Below are 26936 nucleotides of genomic sequence, written 5' to 3'. Positions count from 1 at the left end.
ATACATAAAATACACTGTTCCTTACCCTCCTCTGTCCTCCCAGACGTCCGGACACCTCCTTCCTGTGGTTCTCCTCTCCTTATAAAACCCTCCGGTTCATCCTGTGGAGGAGGTTCAAGTGGTTCATCATCCTCTTCATCATCCTCTTCTTCATCTTCCTCTTCCTCGGCGTCTTCCTGTACTCCTTCCCGGCAAGTTTTTGTCTTTTTGTGTGCGTGTGTGTGTGTGTGTTTGAAACTGCCACAGTGTGTGGACGGAGGGAAAGATTAAAATTGACTTATTTGTTTTTTTGCTTCCACAATTAAACGTTTCTAACTTTTCTATTGTTTGCATATTTTTGGCCTTTAGAGGAATTTTACATGAACAGTTTAGTAATTAATTTTATCGTTTATCAAACAGCTGGAAGCTTTAAAAATCAGAGAAAGACGTTTCAAATTCAAATAACTTATGAGGTGCATTTCAAAGGCACATAGAGCAGTAACATGAAAAACAAAACAGGAGCAGCAAAGACAGTGCAAGGCGGACTAAAACGTGTAAAACTTAAAGTTAAATGAAAATGACAAAATAAATAAAGTAAAAAAAATTGCAAGGTTTTGATTTGGACAAGTGGAAAAGGTTTGGCCTGATCATTTTGAAAGTACAATATCAGTCATAAAACAAAAGTCAGAGGAGAAGGATTAAGAAAAAAGAAAAATGCATGTTTGAAATGTTATATAAGAGGAATGAAATGTTCGATTATGTCTTCTTCTTTGATTTTTTCTGACGTTTTCTTTCTTCTACCCTTACAGAACTACGCAGCCATGAAAATGGTCGGACCATTCGGACCAGCGAAGGCATCCGAGTGATGACGGAGGAAACGGGGGGAAGGAAAGAAACCAAAAAGAAGCTGAAAAAAAAGACAAATGACGTCGAGTTCTACCAATCAAACGAGGCCAAATTTAACCGATACTCTCCCTTTAAGTCTTTTTTTTTTTTTTTTTTATGATTTACATCACGCTGCTGAGGTCGTTCAGAGTGCTCTGCCGCAGCGGTGAACTTGTGACCTCCCTCAGACTGCGTGTGTGAAGATAAGTCTACTCGCTTTGGCGCCCGAGGTTCACAAACGCCTCAAATTTGTGTGTGTTGTGTCCATTTTGTGCCTTTCCCCGTCAGCTCTGTGCGTCTCCACTCATCACAAACTCCTGTTTTTACCGTAGCGAAGCGCGAACATGAACTCACCATCAGATCTCAGCAGGTTGTCGCCCGTCTCGTCGTCATCCCTGCGTCACCCCTTTCATCCCTCTCTCCGTCTCGTCCGCCCTCATGCAGAGAAGAAGGGAGGATAACAAACGCCCACCGCCGCCATGTTGGAACAAGCGGGGAGCGCGGAATCAAAGGTTGTGATGTTGTCGTCTGATCTCTTTACCTCCTGCTGTGTCTGCAGCGGGTCAGGCAGCGGTGAGGGAGCGCTTTACAAAACTTTATCGCTTTAAAAAACTCTGTGAAAAGGAATTTTAAAAAAAGCACGAGTCTGCTCTCTTTGATTCTCCTTTTACTGTTAACAATCATGCCGTGCTGCGTTCAAGTGCAATCAGACATCTTAGCTGTATGTTTTCAGACAGGATTGATTGTTACACGGCTCAGATATTCTTTCTGTTGAGCTTCTTCTTCTCTTTCTCCTGAGCCTCAGCTCCTCCACTTTTGTCCTTTCCTGTATGTGCCTCCTTCTCTCCTTCCTCCTTTCCTCTCCTTCACTCGACTTTTCCACCTTCTTTCCTCCTTTTCTCCGCAGTCTCGTTCCCTCCTCTCACCTAGCTCTTCACTTTTCTTCTTCCTCTTTTTTTCTCCCTCTCTTCTTTCCTTCCACCCCTTCCTCTTATTTCTCCGCCTTGACCCAGCTAAATTATGTCCTTCCTCCTCTTCCTCCATCTTTCCTGATCTACTTTCTTCTCTCTCCATCCCTCCCCTTCATCCCCTTCACTCTGTTCTTTACATCCTCCTGCATATCATTGTTTTCGTCCTCAGTTTTTCCCCTTTAGCTTTGAGACATACTTCCCTTTGACTACACATTTGCATGCACATGAATGCTGCATCTTGTCCCTTCCTTTATTTGAAACCAAAAGCGAAACATTGCCAACACATTTGTGCAACTTTTAAGAAGTAAATAACAAGAGAATGACTCAATGTTGGCTTCATAGGACTTCTATTTTGGTCATGATGGTATCCAAAGAGTTGAATTTTTACTAGTGTCACAGCTAAGTTTGAATTCTCGTATTAGTTTCATACGGCCTGAGCTCTCCAGTGTGCCCTCTAGTGGTATCCTCCAGTATCACACCTAATGCATTGACATATGTGGTCAAATACAGTCAAGACGCAGTCAGTCGTGCACGTACACATCGGACTAAAAAAAAAAAGTATATCTCCATCCTAACTTATATTCCTCCTGTTCTCCTCGTAGTCTTTATTTTCCCCTTCATTCTCCTCCGCCTCATGATCGCGCCCCCCCCCCCCACTTCTCCCCCAGCTCCTCAGTCTTTCAGCACTCTCTCAGGGTTCAGCGGGTTAAGTCGAGGATTTGCTCGTGTTGATGTTGAGCTTTATTAGTGCAAAGTGTGTTTTTAGAGAGATCGATGTTCGCTGATAAGGACCCACACACACACACACACACACACACACACACACACACACACACACACACACACACACTGTGCCTAACAAACTGGAGTCATGTATGCTAGCCTGTGCGTACTCCTTTTCTGTGTGTGTTTGAGAAGATTTGTGCAGACATTCGTTAAAAAGTGTGATAAGGTCAGACCAGGAAAGGTAAAAGGAGAGGGATCTGTTTACGCAGACTCTTCAGGATTTCCTGATGTACACTATGTGTTTGTGGGGTCATCATTGTGTATGTTCAGGTCTTTTGATCTTTGTGTAGCTCGTGCTGAGTGAGACAGAAAACAAAAACTAAACCGGAAAAAAGGATGAAAAAAAAGAGAGCGAGATGAATACTGAACTCTGATGTCAGCATCGTCTTTTTTTCCTCTGAAGTCTGAAGACATGAGTTTGTAAGTTTGCTGTCCGGTGCGTTCACAAGTTCAGTTCAATTGCTTTGCGTCGCACCACAGTGGAAAGGATGACTTTGTCCCGTTTTGAGTCGAGTTTTGAGTTCACACCGGCCGATTATATTCACCACCCAGGCCCTGTTAACACAAAAGTTTCATGGACTCAGAGGCTGGTCATTTATTGGACGGTGTTTTGGCAAACCTGCAATCCTGCCGGGTCAGAGAGGGTTTAGCCCCAGCGACGTAGCTCCTTTGGAGTTTTAAAAACTTGTTAAGAAGAAGGGGAAGTTACTCACTTTCAGATGACAACGTTTGTCTCCTTGTACCCATAAAAACGCTGCATTTTTACGTTTTTTTTATTCCAGTGAAGTGTATCCTTGTTTCTCCAAAGTAATCCCAGCGTATTTTTGCTTGGATGCAGGGGCGTGTCCAGAGGGGTGGCATTGGCCCCCCTTGAAATCTCATTGGCCACCCCAGGTGCCAACCCAAAATAAACCCTAAACTATAGCCATATTCATTGTCAGTGCCCTCCATTGGGCCACCCCACTCAAAAAAAAGTGTGGACACGCCCCTGCTTGGAGACCTCCTTCTCACCTGTCACAGAATATGAATTAAAACTGCTGTTTAAAATTTCCGAGAATGAAAAGGAAGAAAACTCCTCTCCAATAGGTTGCATTAAAAAAAATGTATGTCACACTTAAAACCTCCAATATGTGGCAGTATGACTCGACAATGGTTCAGCTTGATCAGGAAATATGTATAATGCACTGAAGGAAAAGACGCTGGAAAATACGGCAGGACAAACTTATTGTCCTTGTTAAATTGTACCTTAGTTTTTAGTCAGACGACTAATAAAGTGGACATACCTGATAGCATAGGATGCTAACATTGTAGCCATGGCCTTCATGCAAATTGTAAATATATTTTAAAAATGGTGAAATGGTTTTGATTTATTTCAGGATTATTGCCAGAGTTGATCACTACATCACCATTTTTTTTGAAAGTGTATACAGATTTAGAAAATACATTATTTGTTGTGTTATTATCAGTAGTATATGTTGCGTTAGTATCTGAAATAGTTGTATGTATTTGAAAGCGCTTTAACCATCCTGCTGATGTAAACACACTGGCCTTAAAAACATTAAGACAATCCTACCGTCAATGAATGTTTCAGTTCTTGTTTTATTGTTCCCAAAAAAAAGCCTTGAGATGCCTTCATACTGCAGATGTATTAGCTTTAACTTAGCACTTTGTTTCCCTGTTATTAGTCCGGTCAGTAAACATAACACGCCTTTAGCCAGAAGCTAGTTAGCTTAGCTTAGTATACAGACTGGAAACGTTGGTCAAGAGCTAGCCTGCCTGTCTCGGCTTTATTCATTTATTAAGCAGGAGAGACTCCAGGAAGTCGGTGCAATTGGTCAAGAAGTAGTCCAGCGTCCATCCTATGTACATAGGCTGTTGTCCTTGAAGTGTGCTGCTTGGGTTCGAATCCAATTAAAATTGTTTTTCATTTTTATCAGCGCCATGTGATTTTATTTTCTGATTGGATCCATGGGGGTCCCAGCTTTTCTTAGATACATGTAAGGGGGGGCTTCCACTGCTTTACGGGATCTAAAAAATGGACGACTTCAACGCTGGTTTATGTGTGTAAACTTGTAGAAAGGTTTGCTCTCTGGGATTATCCTGCACTGTGCTTCGGCTTTAAACACAAGTATCCTCCTGTTGCTGACTGTAATAAACTCAAGATGCCAAAAAAAAACTGCAGTGACTGGAAAAAAAAAGTTCAGACTCTGTTTCAGTGGAACTGGTTCAAAATCCACCCTTGTTCTGTGAATGTTTTTTTTTTTTGATCATGACTGGGAGTATAGATGATATTGTTTTTGTGGAAGATACAGACTGAATGTATTCTAAACTTGTTTCTTCATATCAAAGAGCAATACTGTGTGCACTGCATTATGGGTCAGTATTATCAATAAAACTGCATTTCTGATGTGTGGTGTTTTTGTCTTCTCATGATAAGAAGTGTAGGCACCTGTGATGAACCGATTTTGGCGCCCCCTGTGGGCAAAGCGGTGTGTCTTATAATTTTACTGATGGATTACTTGTAACATAATGGCGATGAATGCTGGGTTTAGGGGCTCCCTGTGAACTTTTTTTTTGCCTCAGGCCCCAATATTTTCGCTTCTCCAGTGTGCTGTTACTGCCAATTTCCACAGTCAGCTCTCGCCGTGGTCTGTCAGCACTGTCCACTACAGCGCCGTTTCCTACCACTTTAGCCAGTGCTCCCGTTTCCACGGCAAGCGCCGATCTGTTTCATAACCAGGTAAAAAGAAAAAGAAAAGCTTTAAAACGAGATAAAACTGGCATGACTAGAAACAAACCTTCAAAGCATGACTTAGACAAACTTTATCCCTTAAGTCCTTGCTACCATGTGAAACAGTTTGACTTAAAAACTCAATGGGAAACCAGTATCGGTAAAATCAGGACATAAACATACATTATAACACTTTTATTTAAAGATTTATTATCAATGGAAAAGATCAAATTAAAGTCCAGCATACGTGTGCTTCATTCACTGACCTTGATGCGAACCTGCTGCGTCTGCAGAAGTCAAACTGAAAACTTTCATTTGACCGATTCCTCTCCTGAGCTCCAACAGCCCTAAATTATTACTTTGCCTTCCCACCTCTCCCTCTTTTCCTCCCTCCATCTCCTCCTTCCACTCGTCCTTCCTTCCTGATACCGCATCTCTCCCATCCCCTAATCTCTCACTTTTTCCCTTCACTTTTTTGCTCTTTCATTCCCCCCTTCTCCTCTCTTTCTCAGGGGTGTTGTTACGGTCAACGTGAACTGCAGGTGAACCTCTGACCACAGAGAGTGTGTGTGTGGTCCTCCGGCTCCCTCTCATTTTCTTTGACCTTCACTGTCTTCCTCCTCTTCCTTCCCCCTCTCCAAACACACGTCTTCTCCTCCTCACCCTGCTCTGACCTCCCTCTGTTTGAAACTCCTCCAGTAGTTTCACTCCTTATCTCTTCCTATGTCACACGTTTTGTGTTCTTTGGCTTTGTTCACACTGCAGCTGCAAATGTCCCAGTCTGATTTCTTTCTCATTGAAATCGAACCATTTTTTTCGGATCTGTGAAGCTGCTGATTCGAACATTGAGCAAAAAAATGCAAATAAATTAAATTAATTTAGAGCAAGAAAGTCCAAAAAAGTGAATGAATATTTATATTTTTAAATAGGGTAACATTTATCAGTAGAGCAGTATTTTGTAACAATCTGGCGTTCCACAGGGATTGATATTAGGGACCCTTTATTTTTCTAATGTTGTAGAAATCCATTTATATTTTATAAAAAGTAAAACTGTAGGTTATTGGTTTTTCCTGAGATTTCAACATGAGAATTCAAAATTAAAAGTGCATTTTTGTTTTGTGCTTTGACTATTGGCATGCTCTAAGGTTAAAGACACGGAGGACAAGGGAAGCGGAAAAAGATTAATTTGAGGTTTTGAATGTTTTTTTTTAGGTGGCAAGTAACATGATCTTGAGATATTGGTGGGAATAAAATCATTAGCTCCTTTAATTTCTCTTCTGTTCTTCTTCCTCACCATCCTCCTTGACCCTTGACCCTTCATCACATAGACATCATCATCAACAACCCTTCTCACTTATTTTGTCTTCCCATCCTCATCTCTCGGCTATGTTTCTCTTACTCGCTGATGAAATAAACGCAGTTTCTCTGCAAATATTTTGTTTACAGCTAACATACGTTCATCGGTGCATTCTTGGAGTGTGTGTGTTTTTCCGGGGAACCTCGAAACATGTGGAGGTCAAACTGTGTCTCATTCACCAGATGTGATGGAAAAAGGCTTCAGGGCAGGCTGGCAAACAGGATTCTAGTTGTATCATTATCACCTCAAGCATCCACATACATGGCGGCGAAAAAGGAGTGTAACATCAAACAGTTGAAGACAATAAAATCACAGTAGTCCCATGTGTAACTGTGAGTTTATCCTTCACACTGCCAGAGTTCAGACTGATATCAGCTTACAAACACTCAGCACACACACGGATACTCACATTTGTACAGATGTGCATAAACAGCTTGTGCTGACACCTCGGAGGTCGTCCAGAGCGTAAATCCAGGCCTCAGGTTTGACTCCATGAAGGTGCCTGTCAGTGAGCGCTGATGTTCACTTCTAACTCAAAGTTTTCACGACTTTTTGAGGTGAATATTTGAAAGAAAATGAATAATTGACACCACTGTAGTAGATCAACTGAAAAAAACAGGTCCAGATGTTTGAAGAAAAACAACGACTTTTTGAACACTAGTAAGTTGATAATGGATAAAGACCCAGAATAGATATTCTACCTCAAGTGCCCCAATAATCATATCTCTATGCTACAAATTCAGAATAAACTAGGCCTGTCTGACATTTTTAAGACTTCTGATACCAAAAATATGGCCGTATTTGGTTTTTAGGTAGCGACGGAATACTAGTATCTGAAGAGACTTTTCTAAGGGAAATGGGTAATATTAGGTGATGTAGAACAAAGAAGAAAAATCCATATGGGTCGATGGTCAAAGGGACGATGGATGGTCCAAACAAAAATGACAGAGAAGGAGAGTAGAGTATATATTTCACAGCACTTTTGCAAGGAAACCCAAATAAGTAATTCAACGTTTCTACTGTTTGTATTTGGATGGAGTTAAAGCAACCCCATTTTTACCAAGGGCAAGACCTTTTTCAGGCACATAACCAAGTTATTTTGTTGTATAACCAAAACCCAACTTCATCTTCTTCACAACGTCCACCTTTTTGTCCGTCTAGTACAAACATGTTGTGCACAAATAAGTGTTGCCTGCTATCGTCTTGTTAAGGGAAATGCTCCTGTGGACTGAATTCGGTGGTGGGAACATGCAACTTACATGGTCAAATAAGTTGTTGGACTTTTTTAATAAGACAGACACTTTGCGGCAAAATTCAATCAAAAAATGGTGGATTTTACCATGCGGTCACCTGTGTGGAAATGTCTGCATTTAATCTTATGCAACTCATATCCCGCCTTCTTGGTTAGGCTGGCTACCCACTAGACATGTTTAAAATCTTAATCAATATTTAACACAAGTTCCCAATCAAATATGACTGGTTAATAGTACTCAGCCTATAAATCTAACCACAATGATTTGGGTATAAATCATACAATAGCAAACCATCTTAAAATTCTGCATCAATAGCAGGTCGTCTGTTCATACAGATAATCCAACTTGTGAATATATATATATTTTTTTTTTGTTTGTTTTTTGGAAATCCGACATGTCTGGCAACAATTTACTTCTACCGAACAAAATCACCGTATTTTACACGCACCGTTCTTAGGGATTACAATGCATTTCTATTGTGTGACTTTGCAGTTACGTTTTTTTCTGTGTTGTTTCATGAACCACAAACACACGGCTGTAAAGTCATTTTACACGCCATGCTCCTCTCATTAGTCGTTGTGTTAACTAGCAGTTAGGAATGCAGTTGAACAGCTCAGTGGAAAAAGCAATATAATTTAACAAGATGCTAATCATCAAATTGCTGGGGAGTTGAGTCACCGTTAGCTACATGCTACACGTGACGTCGTCCAGATCTCAGGTACGAGAGGGTGGTCTGCTCTTTACCTCATCCTTTGGTTCATCTCACACTCGTCTGTTTCCAACAGCTGCACAGTGATGTGGTGCTCGGGGAATGTCTTATAACAGAAACACCAGAGATCTGACGGTCTTATAGACTTATTTTGGGGGGAAAGTGAGCTCATCACACAGCCCATAACCCAGTAATTACTGGTTGATTTGTTAATGTTGACCTTTATTTTGAAAACTGGCATAATGTGATTTAAAAGTGAATATATTTTCAGACATTGACTTTATTTCATTGTGTAGAAGGAATCATCCTTACATTCAAATAAACAGCAGGGTAGTCATCGAAATGCTGGAGATATAAGTAACCGAGATGTCTTAACATGTATTTTGGGTAGCCAGCAGGGGGCGACTCCATTGGTTTCTTAAGGAAATCCAACTTCATAGAAGTCTATGAGAAACAACTATGCGTCTTACTTGAATTATTCCATCAGAAAAAATGGTGAAAGCCAAAACTCAAACTGGAGGCTTCAAAAAGGACGACCACAAACCAAACAAAGGGTGAGGTCACAGCCTGTGAATTCAATGGGCTTCATATTAAACTTTGGAAAATAAAGTGGCACTAAAATATATACAGTATAGTTCTTATCGGTTCCCAAATTACAGATGTTTCCTCCCAAAGACATTTTAATTGACCTCATTAAAGATTTAAGTGTCTTTTATTAAACTCAAGTTTTGTATAAAAGATAAAATACATTTAACAAAAATGTTTCTAGACCTTACAGGATTCCAGTTTTGATTATTATTACTGTATGTGTTAAAGGAACATCAACAACCTTTCAACCTGGAAGAGTCCAAACTCCAACACAGTAGGGGGAAGTAATGCACCTGAAAGCTGGTTGCCACCCAACTTAAATCAGAAAAGAAGAAAGAAAAAGAAGAACCAGGAAGTCATTTTTCCTGCTCAATTGGTGGGATGTTTGTCAGTGCTCACCTCAGCAGCATTTTAGACTGAAGTTGAACTTTTATCTGACTGTTGTTTCAGTTGCAGCTTTTCCACATTTCTGCTTTTTGATGATTCACTGACATGAGGGGAACGTGATATGGAGACAGAAGGAGCCATTTTCTTTAAAAACACTGGATGTTTTTTTAGCTTAAACGGACAAGGAAATTACTCCCCTTAGCGGCTGTGGCTCAGTGGTTGAGTCGGTCGTCTCTAAAACAGCAGGTCAAGGGTTCAATGCCAAGCTCCTGCATGCACATGTGGATGTGTCCTTGGGCAAGACACTTAACCCCATCATGCTCCAGCTGCTGGAGTCAGCGGTGTGTGAATGGGTTAGTTAATGCTGAAGGACTCTTTACATAGCAGCCTCTGCTTCAGTGTGTGAATGTGTAGGTGCGCTTTGAGCAGTCAGAAGTACAATTTAACATCAGTAATAACGACTACTTTACTACAGTACACGATGCTGTTTATGCATCTTTTGAAGTCAATGTCTGGCTTGGATATGCTGCAATAAATGTAAACTAAGCTTGACGAAATAATTAAAGTTTCTCCCGATACTGCCCCCCAAAAGCAAACTAATCAACCCTCAACTAAACCACACAACAGAACATGTCGCTAATGTCTGAGGGAGAGCATATATATATATATATATACATATATTTTTTTCAGAATTTATTTCAGTCACAAGTAAAAAACAAAAACATTTTGACCGAAAAGGTGTAGGCTGAAGCTTTAGCTTATTACACCTACCCTTGTTACAAATCTTATTATTTAAGACACGACTAGTTTGGTTATAAAAACATATCAGAACAAAATTTGTTCCAAGAATTTCTTTCAAAACAAATGAAACAAACAAAAAGTCACACTCACAAAAAATAATCAAACCGACCTTTTATATTTGTTAAACACCATTTTTTTTAAACAAAAATTGAAATCTGGAAAGTGAACTACACGTTCTTAATTCCATGTCATAAGTATTCTGCAAGTTAACCCCTTATTGGCTCCAAACATCACTTAACTCCATTAATCAAACTCTTATGGTAAACAAGGGTGCCATTTTTTGAGTTGTATATTTCATACTCTGATAGAATTAAAAACTACTTGAAGATCTATTTAGTACGGTCCATCATGTACTTGGATGAGTGTATGAGGAGTGTGAGGTGTCATTTCTTCTTTTAATTTTACTGGAAAAAACCCGACTTCCTCACCAAACCTCACCTCGAAATAAACTCAGGAAACCGTCAAAACACATTCCTGAAATTTCCCAAGACGCTCCTTTTTTTTTTTTTCTAACTTTTTCACCCGTCCGTCCCCTCAGATGTCACGACCTTCGCCGGGTAGTTCAAACGACCCTTCCCTTCGACAAGTTACGAGTGAGGCGAGGCCGATCGCAAAAGGAGGAAGAAGCAGCGTGAGAGTCAAAAGGGCGGACGTCCTTCAGCCTTTTATTCTGACGGGACTCCTTAAGGAAATGGCTTTCGACATTGTGGAGAACAGTAAGTGTTGAGGCAGTCACAGGCGGACCTTAGCGCGTCTTCAAGGTCACAAAAAACACACTTGCAGGCGGTCCCTAAATGTCAAGGCGAGTCCTGTGACATCTAACAGTCAGGAAGTGAAACAAAAACACCTTTTTTCTCTTTTTACACATCAAGAACATTAATGTACGTGTGTGTGTGTGTTGTGCAGTGTGGGAGCTCCAACTTTGTCCTGTCTCACACCCCCCGTCTTTAAAACAATGCCTGTCTTTGTTTAGCATGGTATTTCTTGACTTCTATTGTTGTGTGTGTGTGTGTGTGTGTGTGTGTGTGTGTGTGTGTGTGTGTGTGTGTGTGTGTGTGTGGCCTTCATCCCACTAACACACTCTTGCTCACACTGTGAGTTTTTATTTATTTATTTATTTTTAAAGTTTTTTTAGCCCAAACAGTGGGATGTTATGATTACAAATTAGCATGAGTGCTAATAAGATTTCAGGCCGTTAATGCGGCGGTGGTTTTCTTGTGCAGCGCGCTCGTTAAAGGCAAGCCCTTAACGACCTCCGAGTCAGACAGTGAAAAAACAGTGATGAAGTGAAATGAAGTGTGTGTTATTGCCTTCATGGTTTGTGGTAATCTGTTGTTGTTGTTGGTGGGGTTTTTTTTTTTGGCTGTGAAATGTTTGTTTGTCTCGGTGGTGCTGCGTTGTGTATCTTTTTGAACGTCTTGTGTTTGCTCACTCTGCGTTTGTGCGCCTTACTTTTACTCAACGTGTTTGTTTGTTTGCGCCCGCTTGTTTGTGTGTGTGTGTGTGTGTGTGTGTGTGTGTGTTTTTTTTCTTTCCAGAGCTTTCTTTCTGGTGGTCACAGTTGCACAATATCCCTCTTGTATTGTTGTGAGAAAGAACAGATAGTAAAGTGAGTTTCGTACTGTGATGATTGCTCTATAAATCTAAGTACACACACACACACACACACACACACACACACACACGCTGTTTGTTCGAGCTGCTCATTGTTCATTGTCTAATTTTGAAGTGAGGCTTGCTTTGGTCACATTTATGTCCTCGTCTGGACCTTTAAAAAAACAACTCGCTACAAGCTAAGCTGTGGTGCTGTTTGGAGAAGAAGAGTGTGTGTCGGTGACTTTTTAAAATACTTTAGCTGCCGTCCAGAACACCAAAGACCTCGTCGTACGAGCCGCTCATCATGTGGTCACTTTCCCAGGGTATATGTGTGTGTGTGTGTGTGTGTGTGTGATCTCGTTTTAAAACACAAGACGGCAGGTTGTCGGTAAGAGACAATAATTAGAAATGTTTATGTCTGACATTTACAAGTCAAGCCAATGTCTTCTTTCTAGCCTTCTGCATCATGTTGCTGTATATATACGCTGATGATGTCATACAATACATGACATGCTGTGCAGAATGCTGCAGAAACGCTATTGGAAGTCTCACCAGATGGAAATGAATTTGTGGGCTGTACCTTATTACAGACTATAAATAACACTGAGTAGATGAACACTTTGCCAGCGATTGAACGATCTTGGTCAGCGATGGTCCGCACTTTGTCGGCCATGTTTGTTCTGTTTCTGTGTTGTTGAATAAATCCTAAGATGATCCACAGTCTGTTTCAAACATTTAATACAGAAACAACCTCCACCTAACAGTCCCCAAATCCATTTATTTCACCCTATTTTTGTTCATTTTCATTCTTTAGGTTCACTTCCTCCAGTCTGCTTTCCTTCCCCCTTTAATGTGAAACATTTCATACTCTCTTTTTGTATTCGTTAAGCGAACGTTCCCGCCATGACTTCCTGCTCCTTGATCATTTTTATACTGTTCTTTATTCTCCCTCTCTTACTTCTTTCCATCTTTCCCTCCATCCTATTTCTTTTAATTAAATCTCCCGTTTAAGTGTAATTCCTGAAGCTTGGTTGCAGCAAGAAACTAAATCAATGTAGACGTATGTTTAAACTCAAAGCGGCCAATCAAACGACTGGGACGCCGGCCAGCTTCATGATGTAATATCCTGTTGGCTTATATCGTTTTATTTGAATGTAACCTGGACTCTTTCTTTTCTTTCTTTCTTTGCATCCTCCGGTTAATGCACACACACACACACACACACACACACACACACACACACACAGTGCCTCATATCCTTCCACTCACCTCCTGTAAATGTGAGCAGGAAAAGGGGCCTTGGACGTCAGAGAGGAAACAGCCCAAACATTACTCCAATATGTTTTTATTGCTGCGATTATTAGATTTCATAAAATAAATCCATTTTAAGCGAGTTTACCGCTTGTTTTGTCCTGTTTCTGTTTCTGAATGAGCGCAGACGTTGTGTGTACAAAAGTATGTGTGTGTGTGTGTGTGTGTGTGTGTGTGTGTGTGCTCAGAGATTCAACCTTTAATCACTGACCTGTTTTTAACATCTCTGTGTGTGTTTCTGAAGTTTAATGACATTTGTCTGCACTCCTGTGTGTGTGTGTGTGTGTGTGTGTGTGTGTGTGTGTGTGTGTGTGTGTGTGTGAGTGTGAGTGTGTGTGTTTGCATGCTCGCAGGCGTCTGCTACAATAGAGCTATACATCCACGCTAATTCGGCTTCACAGCTCGGCTCAGTTTCCACCGCTTAACATTTCAACTATTTCCCTTACTTCAGCATAGGCCTAGTCTACTCTAATCTGCTGACCTACTCAGTGGAAGTGTTTGCATGTGTGTGTGTGTGTGTGTGTGTGTATGTATGCGTACGTGTGACACATGAGAATATTAGCATGTTTTTTCCACTTGCAAATGTGCTGCAGTGCAGTTTCCATCATATTTCAATTTAGATTAAGGATACAAACTAATACTTAATGTGAGTAACTAGACTCTCAGACCGCTCTTTATGAGCTGCAAACCTTTATTTATGATTGTTGTTGATCAATGTAAAGTAATAGATGTCGCCCTTGAGCACCAGCACTAAACCAAAACAAACTGCTGTTTGGAGACGCCTCCTCCATACTGAAGCCTCCGCTCTCCTCCAGAGACACACCACCAACCCCCACTCCACTCGCGTTTGCACGAAGGAGTTATCAAATTGTAACGCACCATAATTAAGCGCTAAGCGGCAGACAAAACTGTCCTCATCTCAAGCTGCATTGTTGTGTTAGCATGCTAATGTTAGCGCTCTTTAGTTAGCTCGTAGCTTCACATTTCATGTAAATTGACACAGAATGAGCGTGATCTAAAAACTCTTACTAACATCCAAATAATCAGTGAGTATGTTCTTCTTCTTCTCTCTAGTTCTTGACTAAAACAGCTTTTATACACAAGGGGAGGAGCCGGCCGTCCCGTCCATGTAAACACGGCTCTGACAACAACACAGCCAGCGGGACTCGAGCTTCTCCCTCATTGTAGACAGTCATGACTCAGAGACACATTTACACAGGACAGACTTGATTTATGATATATTTATGTGGAACATGTCACAGTTTCTGCCTTTAAGAGAAAAAACTGATTGAGGATGGAGATCAAACGGTAACAAGCTGCACATCCTCAGTTCTCAGCAAAAAGACGAATGACACCAAAGTTGGATGATTTTCAGGCTTATTTTGACACTCAGTGGTAGAAATCTTTAATATACAACAAATACAAAGGAATAAGTTCATCAGCTTTAGTTCATAATAAAGAATTTGTGAGTTTTCTGACTGTGTGTATGAGTTTGTATGAAGGTGTTACCACTGTTTCATGTACACAGTGCAGCAGTTGATACAGTACAAGGACCATTGTGGGTTTGAAACCTCCTACTGTGAGTGTTATGACTCTAACACATGTTTGTTGCAGACACACACACACACATGCACACACACACACACACACACACACACACACACACACACACACACACACACACATGCAGAGACACACACACACACACACACACACACGCACACAGACGCACACACAGGATGTTTCACATACTTTATTCATTTAAGATGTTATAGTTAATGTAGGCTGTAATCGTGCAGCCTATGGTACAGTAATGGTGTGTGTGTGCGTGTGTGTGTGTGTGTGTGTGTGTGTGTGTGTGTGTGTGTGTGTGTGTGTGTGTGTGTGTGTCAGTCAGTCAGTCAGTGTAATAGGTTGTACTCTTGCCTAATGTGACCACACACACTCCCACACACACACACACACAAACCCTGTTCTCCCGCTGTTTTAGGAGCCTCGGTTTGATCGAGCAGACCGAGGCCTCTCACTGGTTGTTGGCAGGCGTCCAGCAGCCAATCACAGACCTCCGCCAATTAGTGAGAAAGAGCTGAAGGTATGAGGAGCGCAAAGTTTAACATGGCTTTTACAGGCTGCTGTGAGTGTGTGTGTGTGTGTGTGTGTGTGTGTGTGTGTGTGTGTGTGTGTGCAGAGGCCGCTGCCTTTTTTTCTGTGTGGCGTTCACTGACCCTGCTGCAAATTTACCCATTAAGATAACAGCACTGCAGCTCTGCCAAGAAGAAGTTCAAGGGCTATTAAAGGAGTGTGTGTGTGTTTTGTACTTGCAGCCTTCATCACAGTCCTGCCGCTTGATTTAATGTTACCCCTCCCCCCCTTGATGGTGTTTTTTTTTTTTTTTTTAGAAGCACAGGGATTAGCTGACAAATAAGAGGTTTCTAGTGTGCATGTGCGTCTCTGTGTGGTCGGTCTAGCCTTCAAACCGACTACCAGGAAAATGAAGACTAATAAGTAAAACTTTAAAATTCAGATTTGTATTTCTGTTTCCAACTCTTGCAGATTCTTCAAAATTGTGATCACTCAGTGGTTGGTTTTAGAACGGGTATTGAATGGTTATAAATGTTCCTTTCAGCCCTTTATTTCTTCGCTTTCTGTAAGTTTATTTTTCTTAAATGATTGATAAATGAGCTGTCTCCGCACCAGTCCTAAAGCTCCAGAAATGTCTTACAAATACACACTTAAAACACTTAAAAAATGTATATATTTAAAATCAATTTTATACTTAAGGCATGAAAATATACAGCTACACACACACACACACACACACACACACACACACACACACACACACACACACACACACACACACACACACACACACACACACACTCCCACTTACTGCTAAAGACCATTTGTATAAAACGGGAGGAAAGAATAAATAAATGTTTTCAGTAGCTGGAAAGTTATCAACTCCTTAGTTGGAGGGCTACACAAACACACCAGTCTGGACCATCAGAAACACACACACACACACACACACACACACTCACACAACACACAGCGAGTCTTGCTCCAGGACCAACACAAATAACCGAACAGAAAAAAAAAACCTTCTTAGTAAAAATGTAACGCCGACTGCCAAGGCCACGGTTCTCCCTTTTTATCACAATAAATCATAGTGAAAAGTTGGACTGGTGTGTGTGTGTGTGTGTGTGTGTTTGTGAGTGTGTGTAAGCGGTGCCTTTGTTTTCCATTCCACTTATAAAGGTCGGGCCCCTCGGGAGTCATTATATCACCCCTGATATTAATGCCTATGAGCTGAGGCTATTACTCCGTGTGTGTGTGTGTGTGTGTGTGTGTGTGTCTGAGAGAGCGTGTGTGTCTTCACCATGTGTTTCTACTAATACAATTTGTCTGAAAAGTTCTCTTCATTATTTGAGTATTACGTTTGTCGGTTATTTTCTAAATTCATTTTGCTTGGGATCACAGACTCACCACTGTGTCAGTAATCGCATCAGCTGATAAATGTTTTTTTTTTTACTTATTTGAACAATATTTAGCATCTATACATCAATGGTTGTCCTTGTGTGTGCATATTTGTCAGTTTGTTTCATTCACCCTTGAATCCAAACTGTATGTTCTAATTGTTCTGCTGTCTTCAGGTGTTTTATTCTTCGCTTCCACTTCACTAGCTTCTGCAGGCTTGTGTCATATTTTCAGTGTCAGATCTTTCTAGAAAAGTTTCCATTAAATTCTTATCCATTATCTTATATGAGGATTGTTTTAGTAATGACTGGGACAACTTGATAGCAATCAAGATGGCTCACACAAATGTGTTTAATCTACTATCACAATTGAATGAAGACCATCAATGCTCTTTTTTGTTTTTGTGAAAGACGTGAATTAAAAGACCAGGTGTGTGTCTGTGAAATAAAAGTATAAGCGCTTAGTATAGATCAGGTATCATTTACATTTTTACTAGTTCCTAACGAGGTGCAGCAGTGTTTTTCTCCTCGTGTAAAAATCTGTTTGGTGGTGTTCCCCAAGGTTTGGTACTGGGTCCTCTTACTTTTGGTTTTAACGTGATTCCTCTGTGTAGCTGTGGAACAAGACAACTCAAAAGCATATGTTTAATTCTCTCTGGGAGGTGCTTTGGTCCGCCTTCAACTCAGATATACTGATGAAATATAAGTGCTTGTTTCTGAATCATGTAATATCGAATGTCCATGTATAATGTTGAAATGGAAGCCATGTGAATAAGATGTTCATACTTTGTTTAGCAGCCTACGGCTACATAACACGTTTTTATTTTGCTGTGATTGGTTGTAGCATTTTCTTAAACAACACATTTTTAACGATATGGTGCAAAATTCATCTTTTAAGCCGGTCCACACCACCGGCTGCAAAAATCAAGGCGAGGGCCAAGCATTCGGTGAAGTTGTGGTGCAGCTGTGCGACACATGGAGCCCATGAATAAATTAAAACACAAACCACAAGGACATTAGACCTAGGCGAGAGTGTAAGGGATGGAAAAGGGAGGACGAGGGGAGGAAAAAGTTGCGGTTGAACTTTGCGGCTGGTAGAAAGAATCCAGAGAAAAGACGTAAGAAAAGTCAAAAAATGTGTCTTTGCATCGATTAGAGCGGATACCAAATGAGGGCTGATGCATGATTGGACGGAGAAACTTTTTAAAAATCCTCCCCTGCTTTGCTTCCACGAAAACAGGATGGGAACACATGCAACGCTTGTTCAATGACGCACTCGGTCACAAACACGGATCACATATACACATAATCACATACAATGACGCATGAATGCATAAATATTTCCTAATGCAAGCGCAAACACTCTTCTGATTGGTTCCCGCTGAATCATGCTGGCAGTCATGATTGAGTGTTAGCGCAGGTTTAGTTTGGACACCACGCTCGCTAAGCCTCATGCATTTTATGCACTTGATCCAGTAACGTTAGACGGCTGACGACCTACACTTAATCCCCCATTAACTGTCAATCAAAAGGGGAAAGCGGAGAAGTGAGTGACGGCTATTGAGTTTGTAGTCCAGAAAGAAATGGACCAATGCAAAGTATAGGAAAACTCTCCGCTCTGACTGCTCTCTCATTCAGATCTCTGATTCAAGCCATAAAAGCACAAAACAGATTCATCTAAAAGACGATGGTCTGGTAACCCATAAACTGCAAACACAGTCCTACAAATATCAGCCTAGTGTGCCGTCCTGCACGAGTCCCCCCCCCCCCCTCTTACTCTCACTTACCATCTGCCAGATGTGGGTGTGTGGAGGTCAGGAGAGCACGATGGAGGGAGAAGGAGAAAAGAGGGGATAGAGGTATAATTTCACACCTGTCAGGTTCACAGCGTCAGAAAAGACGACAGGCGAGGGAGACGATGGAAAGGTGAGAAGCCCAAAAAGTATTTTCTCCATCTCCTTTCTGCTTTTGTTTAAGAGAATGAAAAAAAAAAAACGAACACATGAAAGTGATCCTCCAAGAAGTTCTTGAATGTAGTTGTGAGAACTGTTCCGACAAGACTAACTGTGGTATTATGGGGTTTTTGGGATTTATAATGTCTTTCAGTAAAACATTTTTACATGAATATGTAAATGTATATGTGTTTGGCAGTTTAATATATTTCTGTAGACCGCCGCTGTATTAAGGTAAAGTGCTAATTTGCCAATTCATGCAAACAAGATGGCAAAAATGATGCTTAAATGCAGCGTTCTATGTTGCAGCTTGGGCCCCTCCTCCTGGGCTCATCACCCCCAGAAGTGCACACAAAGTGAACGTTCACTGTTTGTACCTCCACTGCAAGCTACACAGCTAACCGCGGGTGTTTGGCACCTGTCTGTTCAACAGAATGCAGGCCAACTTTGGTCTGAGGTTAAAAGCCAACTAAAGATTCACCCTCATTTTGGAACAAGCTTAATCTGCTAACGATGATTATAGCATCCAATTGCTGAATTGTACCCCCTTCTTCCTCGTTTCTCGTCCATCGACACGAGCGACAGAGAGGAAAATAGAAGTCGAAACGGGGCGTCGCGCTGCATCGCTCGTGGGTAGTTGGGACACTCCAATAGATAACAGTAGAATCCGGCTGATTGTGTTGCTGACGCTCGCTTGTGGGGCGTGATGTTATGACAGGCTGTAAGGGTTAAAGATATTTTAATTCCCTGGTTCAATGATCACCTGAAAACAACTTGAAACAGTCCTCAACACTCAAAAATACGGCTTTCATCTCATTGAATATATACAAAGAAAACACATAATACGTCTATCGTGTGTCCAGAGAAATGTCCCATTGAACAGTATAAGATGCTAATCAGGAAAAGGTCTTGGAGTAATGAGAAAAAGATATCAATAGGAGATTTTGTTTCTGTGATAAAAGCGGGCGTGTGTCTGTTTGAAACCTTGCCCTGCTGCTGAACTGTTGGGTCTGTGCGTGATTAAGAGAAGAGAGAAGAATGTGGTTCACTAACAACACGAGCCCCGAGGACGCTGCCTTCCCAGGCTGTAAAACACACTGTGGTGCTGTTCACACACACACACACACACACACACACACACACACACACACACACACACTCACTCACAGCAGACAGACGCCCTGCTGGTTTCAAACTCAACAGCTGTCGGGGTGTGAAACCTGATAAAAGCCGAAGAGGCTGAAGCCGAGGGATCGTCCAACTTTTTGATAATCAGGTGACACTTTACTGATCCAGGAGAGGTCAAACGTCAGAGTTAAGCTGTGGAGCAGCGCCCTGCAGCGGGGAGAGATTTACTGTTTTGTTCACTAATGCTTTACTAATCAATATTTTTTTATACAAGCAATAAATCACAGAGGAGTAAAGTGAACAGGATAAATCAACACGCAGCGCTGCAGTCATTTTACCTCATTGTTTGGGTTCTGGCAGAATTACGGTATGTTCCCGTTTCAGATATACTGAATTTGCAGCAACTAGCGGGCAGCTGCTAACTGCAATTAATCTCGAGTTTATCCTCTGTATGTGATCTTTTTTTTTGCACAAAACAGCCTGCAAGGTTAGCAACTACTATGAGAAGAAGGTATCTAGACCTGTAGTTCCCAAAGTGGGGTACGGACACCATGGGGGATCATGAGATACTGAGAGGGTGGGGGGTCGCAAGATTCCTTCCAGAAAATGTAAAATGGTTTAAATTGCATATTTTACTCATTATTTTGTGGGTGTTGACAGATGAGGGAGCAGGCAACTAACGGATGAGAGCGGACATGCAATGCACAAGTATCCGGTGGAAGTCCTGGGTTATAGTAACTTGTAGAATAGCGGTCAAGGCCTTAAAGCAACGATATGATACTTTTCCACCTTAAAATGGAAATGGTCACTTTAAGGTGCTAGTTAGCATTCAGCTAAAAAAAAACAGCCAGTTCGCCCATCTTAAGGGCTGAGGCAAGGAAACAGAAGAGGTAACGCTGATAATAACACTTCCGCATTACCAGAGTAATATTTTCCATTGACATTTTCGATGAAGTGTGAAAATCTTTCTGCTGACAATCCATTCCCTGGTTTTTATGAACACACCTGCCACTTAAGGACGCATTAAAGTCTCGGGTCCAGAGCATAACATCATCGTGGTCATTTAGCCGAACGATCCATAAATATGACTGACTTATATCACTACGTCAATACGTGGATTGATGCAAAGTCTTGAATATTCTTTTTTTATTGCTTTATTAGAAGTGACACGCCATAAACAAGTCATAAAAAGCCTGTCTCCTAAAACATGTTTTAAGATGCCTCTCGGTTTATGTCTGGTGACGCCATGCGACAAGATTCACAGAGAGCATGTGTCACCTCTGGCGCCGCGGGGCCGTAATGAACTGGAAGGAAAGAAATGGATCAACCGGAGCCATTTAAAGGCTAAGTGGAGGTCGGGGGTCAGCTCCTGAGTCTGGGAGTCTGCTTTCATTATTCAATATTTGATATTTATGAGATGGATTCATCGCACGGTTTGAGAGGCAGAGGGACACGGGGAGAGCTCGTTGGTGTAATTTACAGCTCATCAGAGGCCAAAGAGCCAATGGGACATAATGACATCATACAAATGTGTCTGATCAGAGTACAGCCGTTAAAAGGACTCCTCGCTTTTTACACTGACTCGAACAAAATTACAGAAATTATCCCTGCACAGATAGTCCTTTTTGTTCGACAGTAAGATGTTTTGTTTTGACAATTTAAATATTTTTTGAAAACAAATCCTGAAAACTACCAAACCCCGTTGATATAAATAGTCATTTGATCTCAGAACACAGGAGCTACTGTTCTACCCCTGCAGTTTGTTTTTTGCTACTGTTGTTTAGATTTAAAGGCAGATTATGTAAATTCCACCACCAGGGGGCTCTCAATCAAAACGATAACAAAACACCTTGACCTTGACTTTTGGGTAACTATACTGAGATGTAAGATGACAAAAAGGGCCATTACTTTTGTTGAAGTTTCCATAGCTTTTAATTTTCACCGTCCAGAATATTCATTGACATATTGATGTTGGCATAAAAAAGATACAGACTTTTAATAAATACGTTTGAAAGACGGAGATCAAGTCGGATCAAACCAGAAGAAAAAAAAAAGATTAATCAGACGAGTGTGTGGACAGAGAAATGGATGGAGCTGTCAGCTTGTCAGCCTAACAGACCGATCTCCCTCCTCAGATCTCCCTCCTCCTCCTCCTCCTCCTCTCCATCATTAGAGAACACACCAGTGTCTTCAAACACACACACACACACACACGCACACACACACACACACACACACACACACACACACACACACACACACACACACTGCAGGGGTCTTGATATACGAGGGTTGTGGTCATGTGCTTGGCTGGCAGTTGCCGCCGGTGGCGATTGAATCACAAACCGCAATGATGTCATATCTGTCTGGCTTGATAGTGTGTGAGTGTGTGAGTGTGTGTGTGTGTGTGTGTGTGTGTGTGTGTGTGTGTGTGTGTGTGTGTTAAGACCCGACTGACCTCAGCCTTACAGTAAATCTCTCCTATTTTCTTTTCGTTGTCTCTATTCTTCACCCTTAAGATGAGACCTGATGCCACATGTGCAATTACTGGCAGTGAACTCAGCCTGCAGGGTTGATATACGGAGAATTACCCGGGATTACCTCGGCTACCATTACTGAGCGCTCAAGAGGAGGCAACGTCATATTTCAGAATGGAAAACAGGACCTGCGGACATAAGTTAAATGAGGTTTATGGGGACGTTAATAGTCAGACCAGTAATTATAACCCTTCGTTTTATTAATTGGCACATTTTGTTAAAAGTCTGGACACATGGACGAGGTTTGATAAACGTTGGTGATATGATGTCTGGTGTGTCATATAAACTTGTTTTTTCCAACCGTGCTGGATGAATCATGTCATAATCAGAGATGGAGGAGTTGGAGTTGTTTTTTTTACCCAAGATAAACCGGATTGACCAAAAATTGAAAGGGATCATTAAGAATCTTAAACTTAATGTTTGACGTTTAAAGATTCATGTTACCCAGTGGAGGATCTGCAAGAACTCTGGGAATCCTTTGAGGTCTCCAGCTGCACTGCATAGAGTGCTTACTACCCAAATTATGCACGTTCATAGAGATACCTTACAGCAAACTTCAAGGTCTCATATTCTCCTCCTCTTCTTCAGTTTAAATAAGTCTCAGAGCTCCCCAAAACATGTGTGTGAAGTTTCTTGTTCTAAATCCACTCTGATCCTGTATTTGATCATGTCTATAAACCCCTCTATTTCAGCCCTGCTCAGAACAGGCTGTTTCTGTGTCTGTACCTTTAAATATGTAAATGAGCTGTGTCTGACCACGCCCCCTTAGAGAGGTTTGGGTGGCTTGGGCTTTCTCGCACCATGTCCTTAAGCTGACTCTCAGAGGGCAGAACAAACACCTAGCTGTGGGAGTGTCACCCACCTGGGGGAGGGGTTACTGCCCTTTGTGATGTCATGAAGGGTAAAATCTCCAAACGGCCTGTTTGAGCACACATTTTCTGAAAAGTGGAGCAGGCGAAACACGGAGAGGATGGACTTTTCTCACCATTGGGGGGTTTGTAGACAGACTAGAGGCACATGTTATTATTAGAGAAACATGGTGAAGTGGATTTTGAAAAATATGTGACCTTTAACACCTGCAAGTTTTACATTATCTTAATATTGCAGTATGGAAATCTCATCAAAAACATCAAAAAGTTCTTACTTTGGAGCAGAGAGTTTTTGTGGAACATCAGCCAAAGCTGGAATCTAGTTTCTGAACTCTTAAATTAAAGTCTATTACTGCAGCAAAACATTAGCACATTGGTTCTGTTCATAGTAATTAAAGTAAAAAAGTTGTCACCAAGGAGATACGCTTCTAGTTTCGATAGGCTGTCATGTAGATTGATCCTGAGTTGCTCCAAAGTAAAGATACTTTCTTGTCCCACAGATACCTCCCTGTTAGTCCATCTCTCAGCATGCTGTTTGCCCTCGTCAGTCCGTCCTTTAAAATCTTCCTGCAGGTGGTCAGCCCGTTATTGTCGTCCCCCAGGTGTCTAAATAGGAAGATGCTGAAAGACTTGACGGATTCTGCGAGGGATGAGGGCTTGTTCTGGATATTCAAAGACGGATGCACACACCGATAGATGTCATTAGTAGGTATTAAGGAGTCAGGTGCGATGGACAGATGCTTTCATTATCGTCGCATTCCTCCATCTTTAATCAGTGCGTCACTCATCCCTGGCTCGCATCCTTTTCTGTCTCTCATCCCTCTTTCATTTCTCGCCCCAAAACCTGCTCGACTGTCAGGTGAGGACGAGGACAAAATGCCCGCTTAGCTTGTTCACGTCTCTCTTGTCTTTTTTTCTCTCCCTCAGGTCTTTCATCGTCGTGTCACGCATCTCTCCTCACCTTCATTTTAACATTTTCTCATCCATTGTCCTGTCCGAGAAGTAATTTGTTCCCTTTTTTTTTTTTCAAACGTATGATCGGTTTGCTTTATTAACCTGCCCTCCGTGGGGGCGCACACTGGCATGAAAGGCAGGAATTGCCTTCCTTGTCGTAGCAGTTGAACTTTTACACAAATGTCCTTCAGCGACTTGAACTTTTGCCTGGTTTTTGGCACACGTTTCAAACTAGTAAATCTGGTTGTCAGGACAGTGAAAGCTTGATGAAAGGCCTTTAACTTCTATGACTTCACTTTATATCTCTCCATCATTTATTCCCCTCTGTTTGTGTATGCTTTTTACCACTGATATGAATCTTTGACAATATTTGTAGATGAGTTCAACAGCGTCTATTAAAGTAGGGAAAACACATTTTTTTCCTCCTCTATCTAAACTTTGAGACTGATTATCCATCAAATTTTATTCTGGTTATTTGTGATCAAGTTAAGCAGTCAGTAGCCAGGATGTCAATAGGTTGGTAGATGTGATGAAATATTTGTTTTCTGGAGAGTCACTGTGCATCGATAGTGGCTAACAGGACAGTGACATACCCTGTAGGGATGTTCCTAGGGGACTCATTTCCTAGTACCTTAAACAGAAAATTTAATTCCGATAAACTGACTACTTCAAAGGTAAGAAAACACTCAGTCCAAATTTAGGAAAGGTTGTTTTATTTTCAGCGGGTAAACAAACGGAGGGAGACAGTCGCACAGTCTGTAGGGACTTTGGTTGGGAACCGGACAGTCGCGGGCTCAAATCCCGGTGTGGACCAAACCGAACTTCTTCTTCTAAAACACATTTGGTTTGCTGGGTATAAATTAGCTGAATTTGTAGTCATACACATCCTCTGTGTAGTCTTGGGTCTTTAACTAAACTTTATATTCAAATTATGAATAATGCCACAGATCAGAAAGGAAAAAGCAAACTGATTACTTATTTGGTCTGAATAAATCAAATGCATTAGAACTGAAACAATCGAATGTTCTGTAAAAAGGTGATTTCTGCTTTTTGTGAATCTTTACCTCGCTCAGCCACTGGAGGTCGTGTTGTCACCTTCTAAGTTGCCACTGCTCGCACCCTTCCTTCTTTGCCATCCTGCATCCGTCCATCCATCCTCCCATCAGTCCGTCCTCGAGGGTCAGACTCTGGTTGTGTTTTTGTCATTTGTCGGCCCCTCTCCGCCTCTCCGCCTTTTCCACTCCATCCCTCCCCTCTCACTCGCCGACAAGAAACAGCTTTATTGTGGTTTTTGGTGTTTTTTTCGGTGGAACTATTCCTCCTTAGCCCCTGAGCTTTCGGCAAATGACGGAATAAGCCCGTGGTAACTCCTCAGAGCCGACCGCAAACATGCACCACCCCCCACACCCCCCATGACTTTCCCGAGTGTGTGCACGTAAATGTGTGTGTTTTCTCTCTGACGTCTATGGAAAAGAGTTCCCTCTCGAGTTGTTTCTTCCCTCCTGATGCTATAGGGACAAACTGCTCCAACTGTGGCCTCAATACTGAAGAGAAACACACACACAAACACATACAGCTTGACCCTATGCCCTCAGCATGTACATGTCTCAGGAATGCCTTGTAGCCGATAGAGAGTTTGTGTGTGTCTGTGTTTGTGTGTGTGTGCAGTAAAGGTGTTGAAAGATCAGTCACAGGGTCTAACTACACCCTCTTGTGCTAAACAGTACCAGCTGAGGTATTGGATAGCTTGGATGTAGAAGGTCAAACAGTCGGGCTATCGTGCTTCTTGAAACTGCTCGGGTTCGGTTACATTTTGTGCAAAAAATCCTGGGCAGCAACCTCTGATGTTAAAAATGATGTAAGTGCAAAAACTGCAGTGCCTCAAATGTCCACTTGAGGCTTGCTCCAAAAGCCAAGGAATCCCCCAAATCAATTTTTGCAACAGAAATAAACATGATTACAGGTGTGCAAATGGTTTTAGTCTTTAAAGATCATTCATTTATTGGTAATAACTGTATAAGGGTCCGAAAAGTTTTTCATACATTTGCATAATTAGGGGTTTGATTTATCTGGCTGACTTGAGTGGCATGATTTAGCTGATTACCAGGAGGCTTAAGGGCATTTCCATTATAGTGGCCGCCATCGTCTAGTCGGCTGATTGGTGAGCTACAGCCTTGCCCAGCGTCCCTGCGTACTTTGGAGTTTGGATTTTAAGCGATGATTCCCCCGCCTTTCCAAAATCCTATTCAGCTTCTTCTCTCTGGACGGAGGTCTTCAGTCCCACAAAGCTACAACCAAATAGCTTTGTTCCTGCTGCTATTACTGAGCTAAACAAGCTGTAGCGATCTTTATGTTTTAGTACGTGTTAAACAGTTTTCTTTCTCTCTTATTACCAGGAAAGGCAGTGACCCCACAGGAGTAGAAATTGGTCATTTTGGACCGGTCAAGGGAGGAATTTAGGTCAGGTTCAGGTTGGGGTAAACATCATGCAGTTGTGAATGTGAAGGAGTTGTTTAAAGTTAAAGTCGAGGTAAAAGGTCAAGGTAGGTCGTGTTGTGGTGAGGTCATACGGGGAGTGGTTCAGTCTGTGTGTGGGTGTATTATATGACATAATCTGTTTGTCCAAATCTGTCCACAGGATTTCTTTTTGTGTGTGTGTATGT

General features: G+C 41.6%; 1 protein-coding gene across 1 annotated transcript in view; it reads left to right on the top strand.

Annotated features, from left to right (window-relative positions):
- The window catches only part of dysf (dysferlin, limb girdle muscular dystrophy 2B (autosomal recessive)), a 66469-nt gene extending 61441 nt beyond the window's left edge, over positions 1–5028 (top strand). Inside the window, exons 56-57 of the mRNA XM_061031910.1 lie at positions 44–191; positions 789–5028. Coding sequence (XP_060887893.1) covers positions 44–191; positions 789–845 — 205 coding nt within the window. The 3' untranslated portion in view covers positions 846–5028. The remainder of the gene's footprint in view (positions 1–43; positions 192–788) is intronic.
- Positions 5029–26936: the final 21908 nt, after the last annotated feature.

Source organism: Labrus mixtus, chromosome 23, assembly GCF_963584025.1.
Source record: "Labrus mixtus chromosome 23, fLabMix1.1, whole genome shotgun sequence".
Classification (NCBI taxonomy): Eukaryota; Metazoa; Chordata; class Actinopteri; order Labriformes; family Labridae; genus Labrus; species Labrus mixtus.
This window is presented reverse-complemented; position numbering and strand designations above follow the sequence as displayed.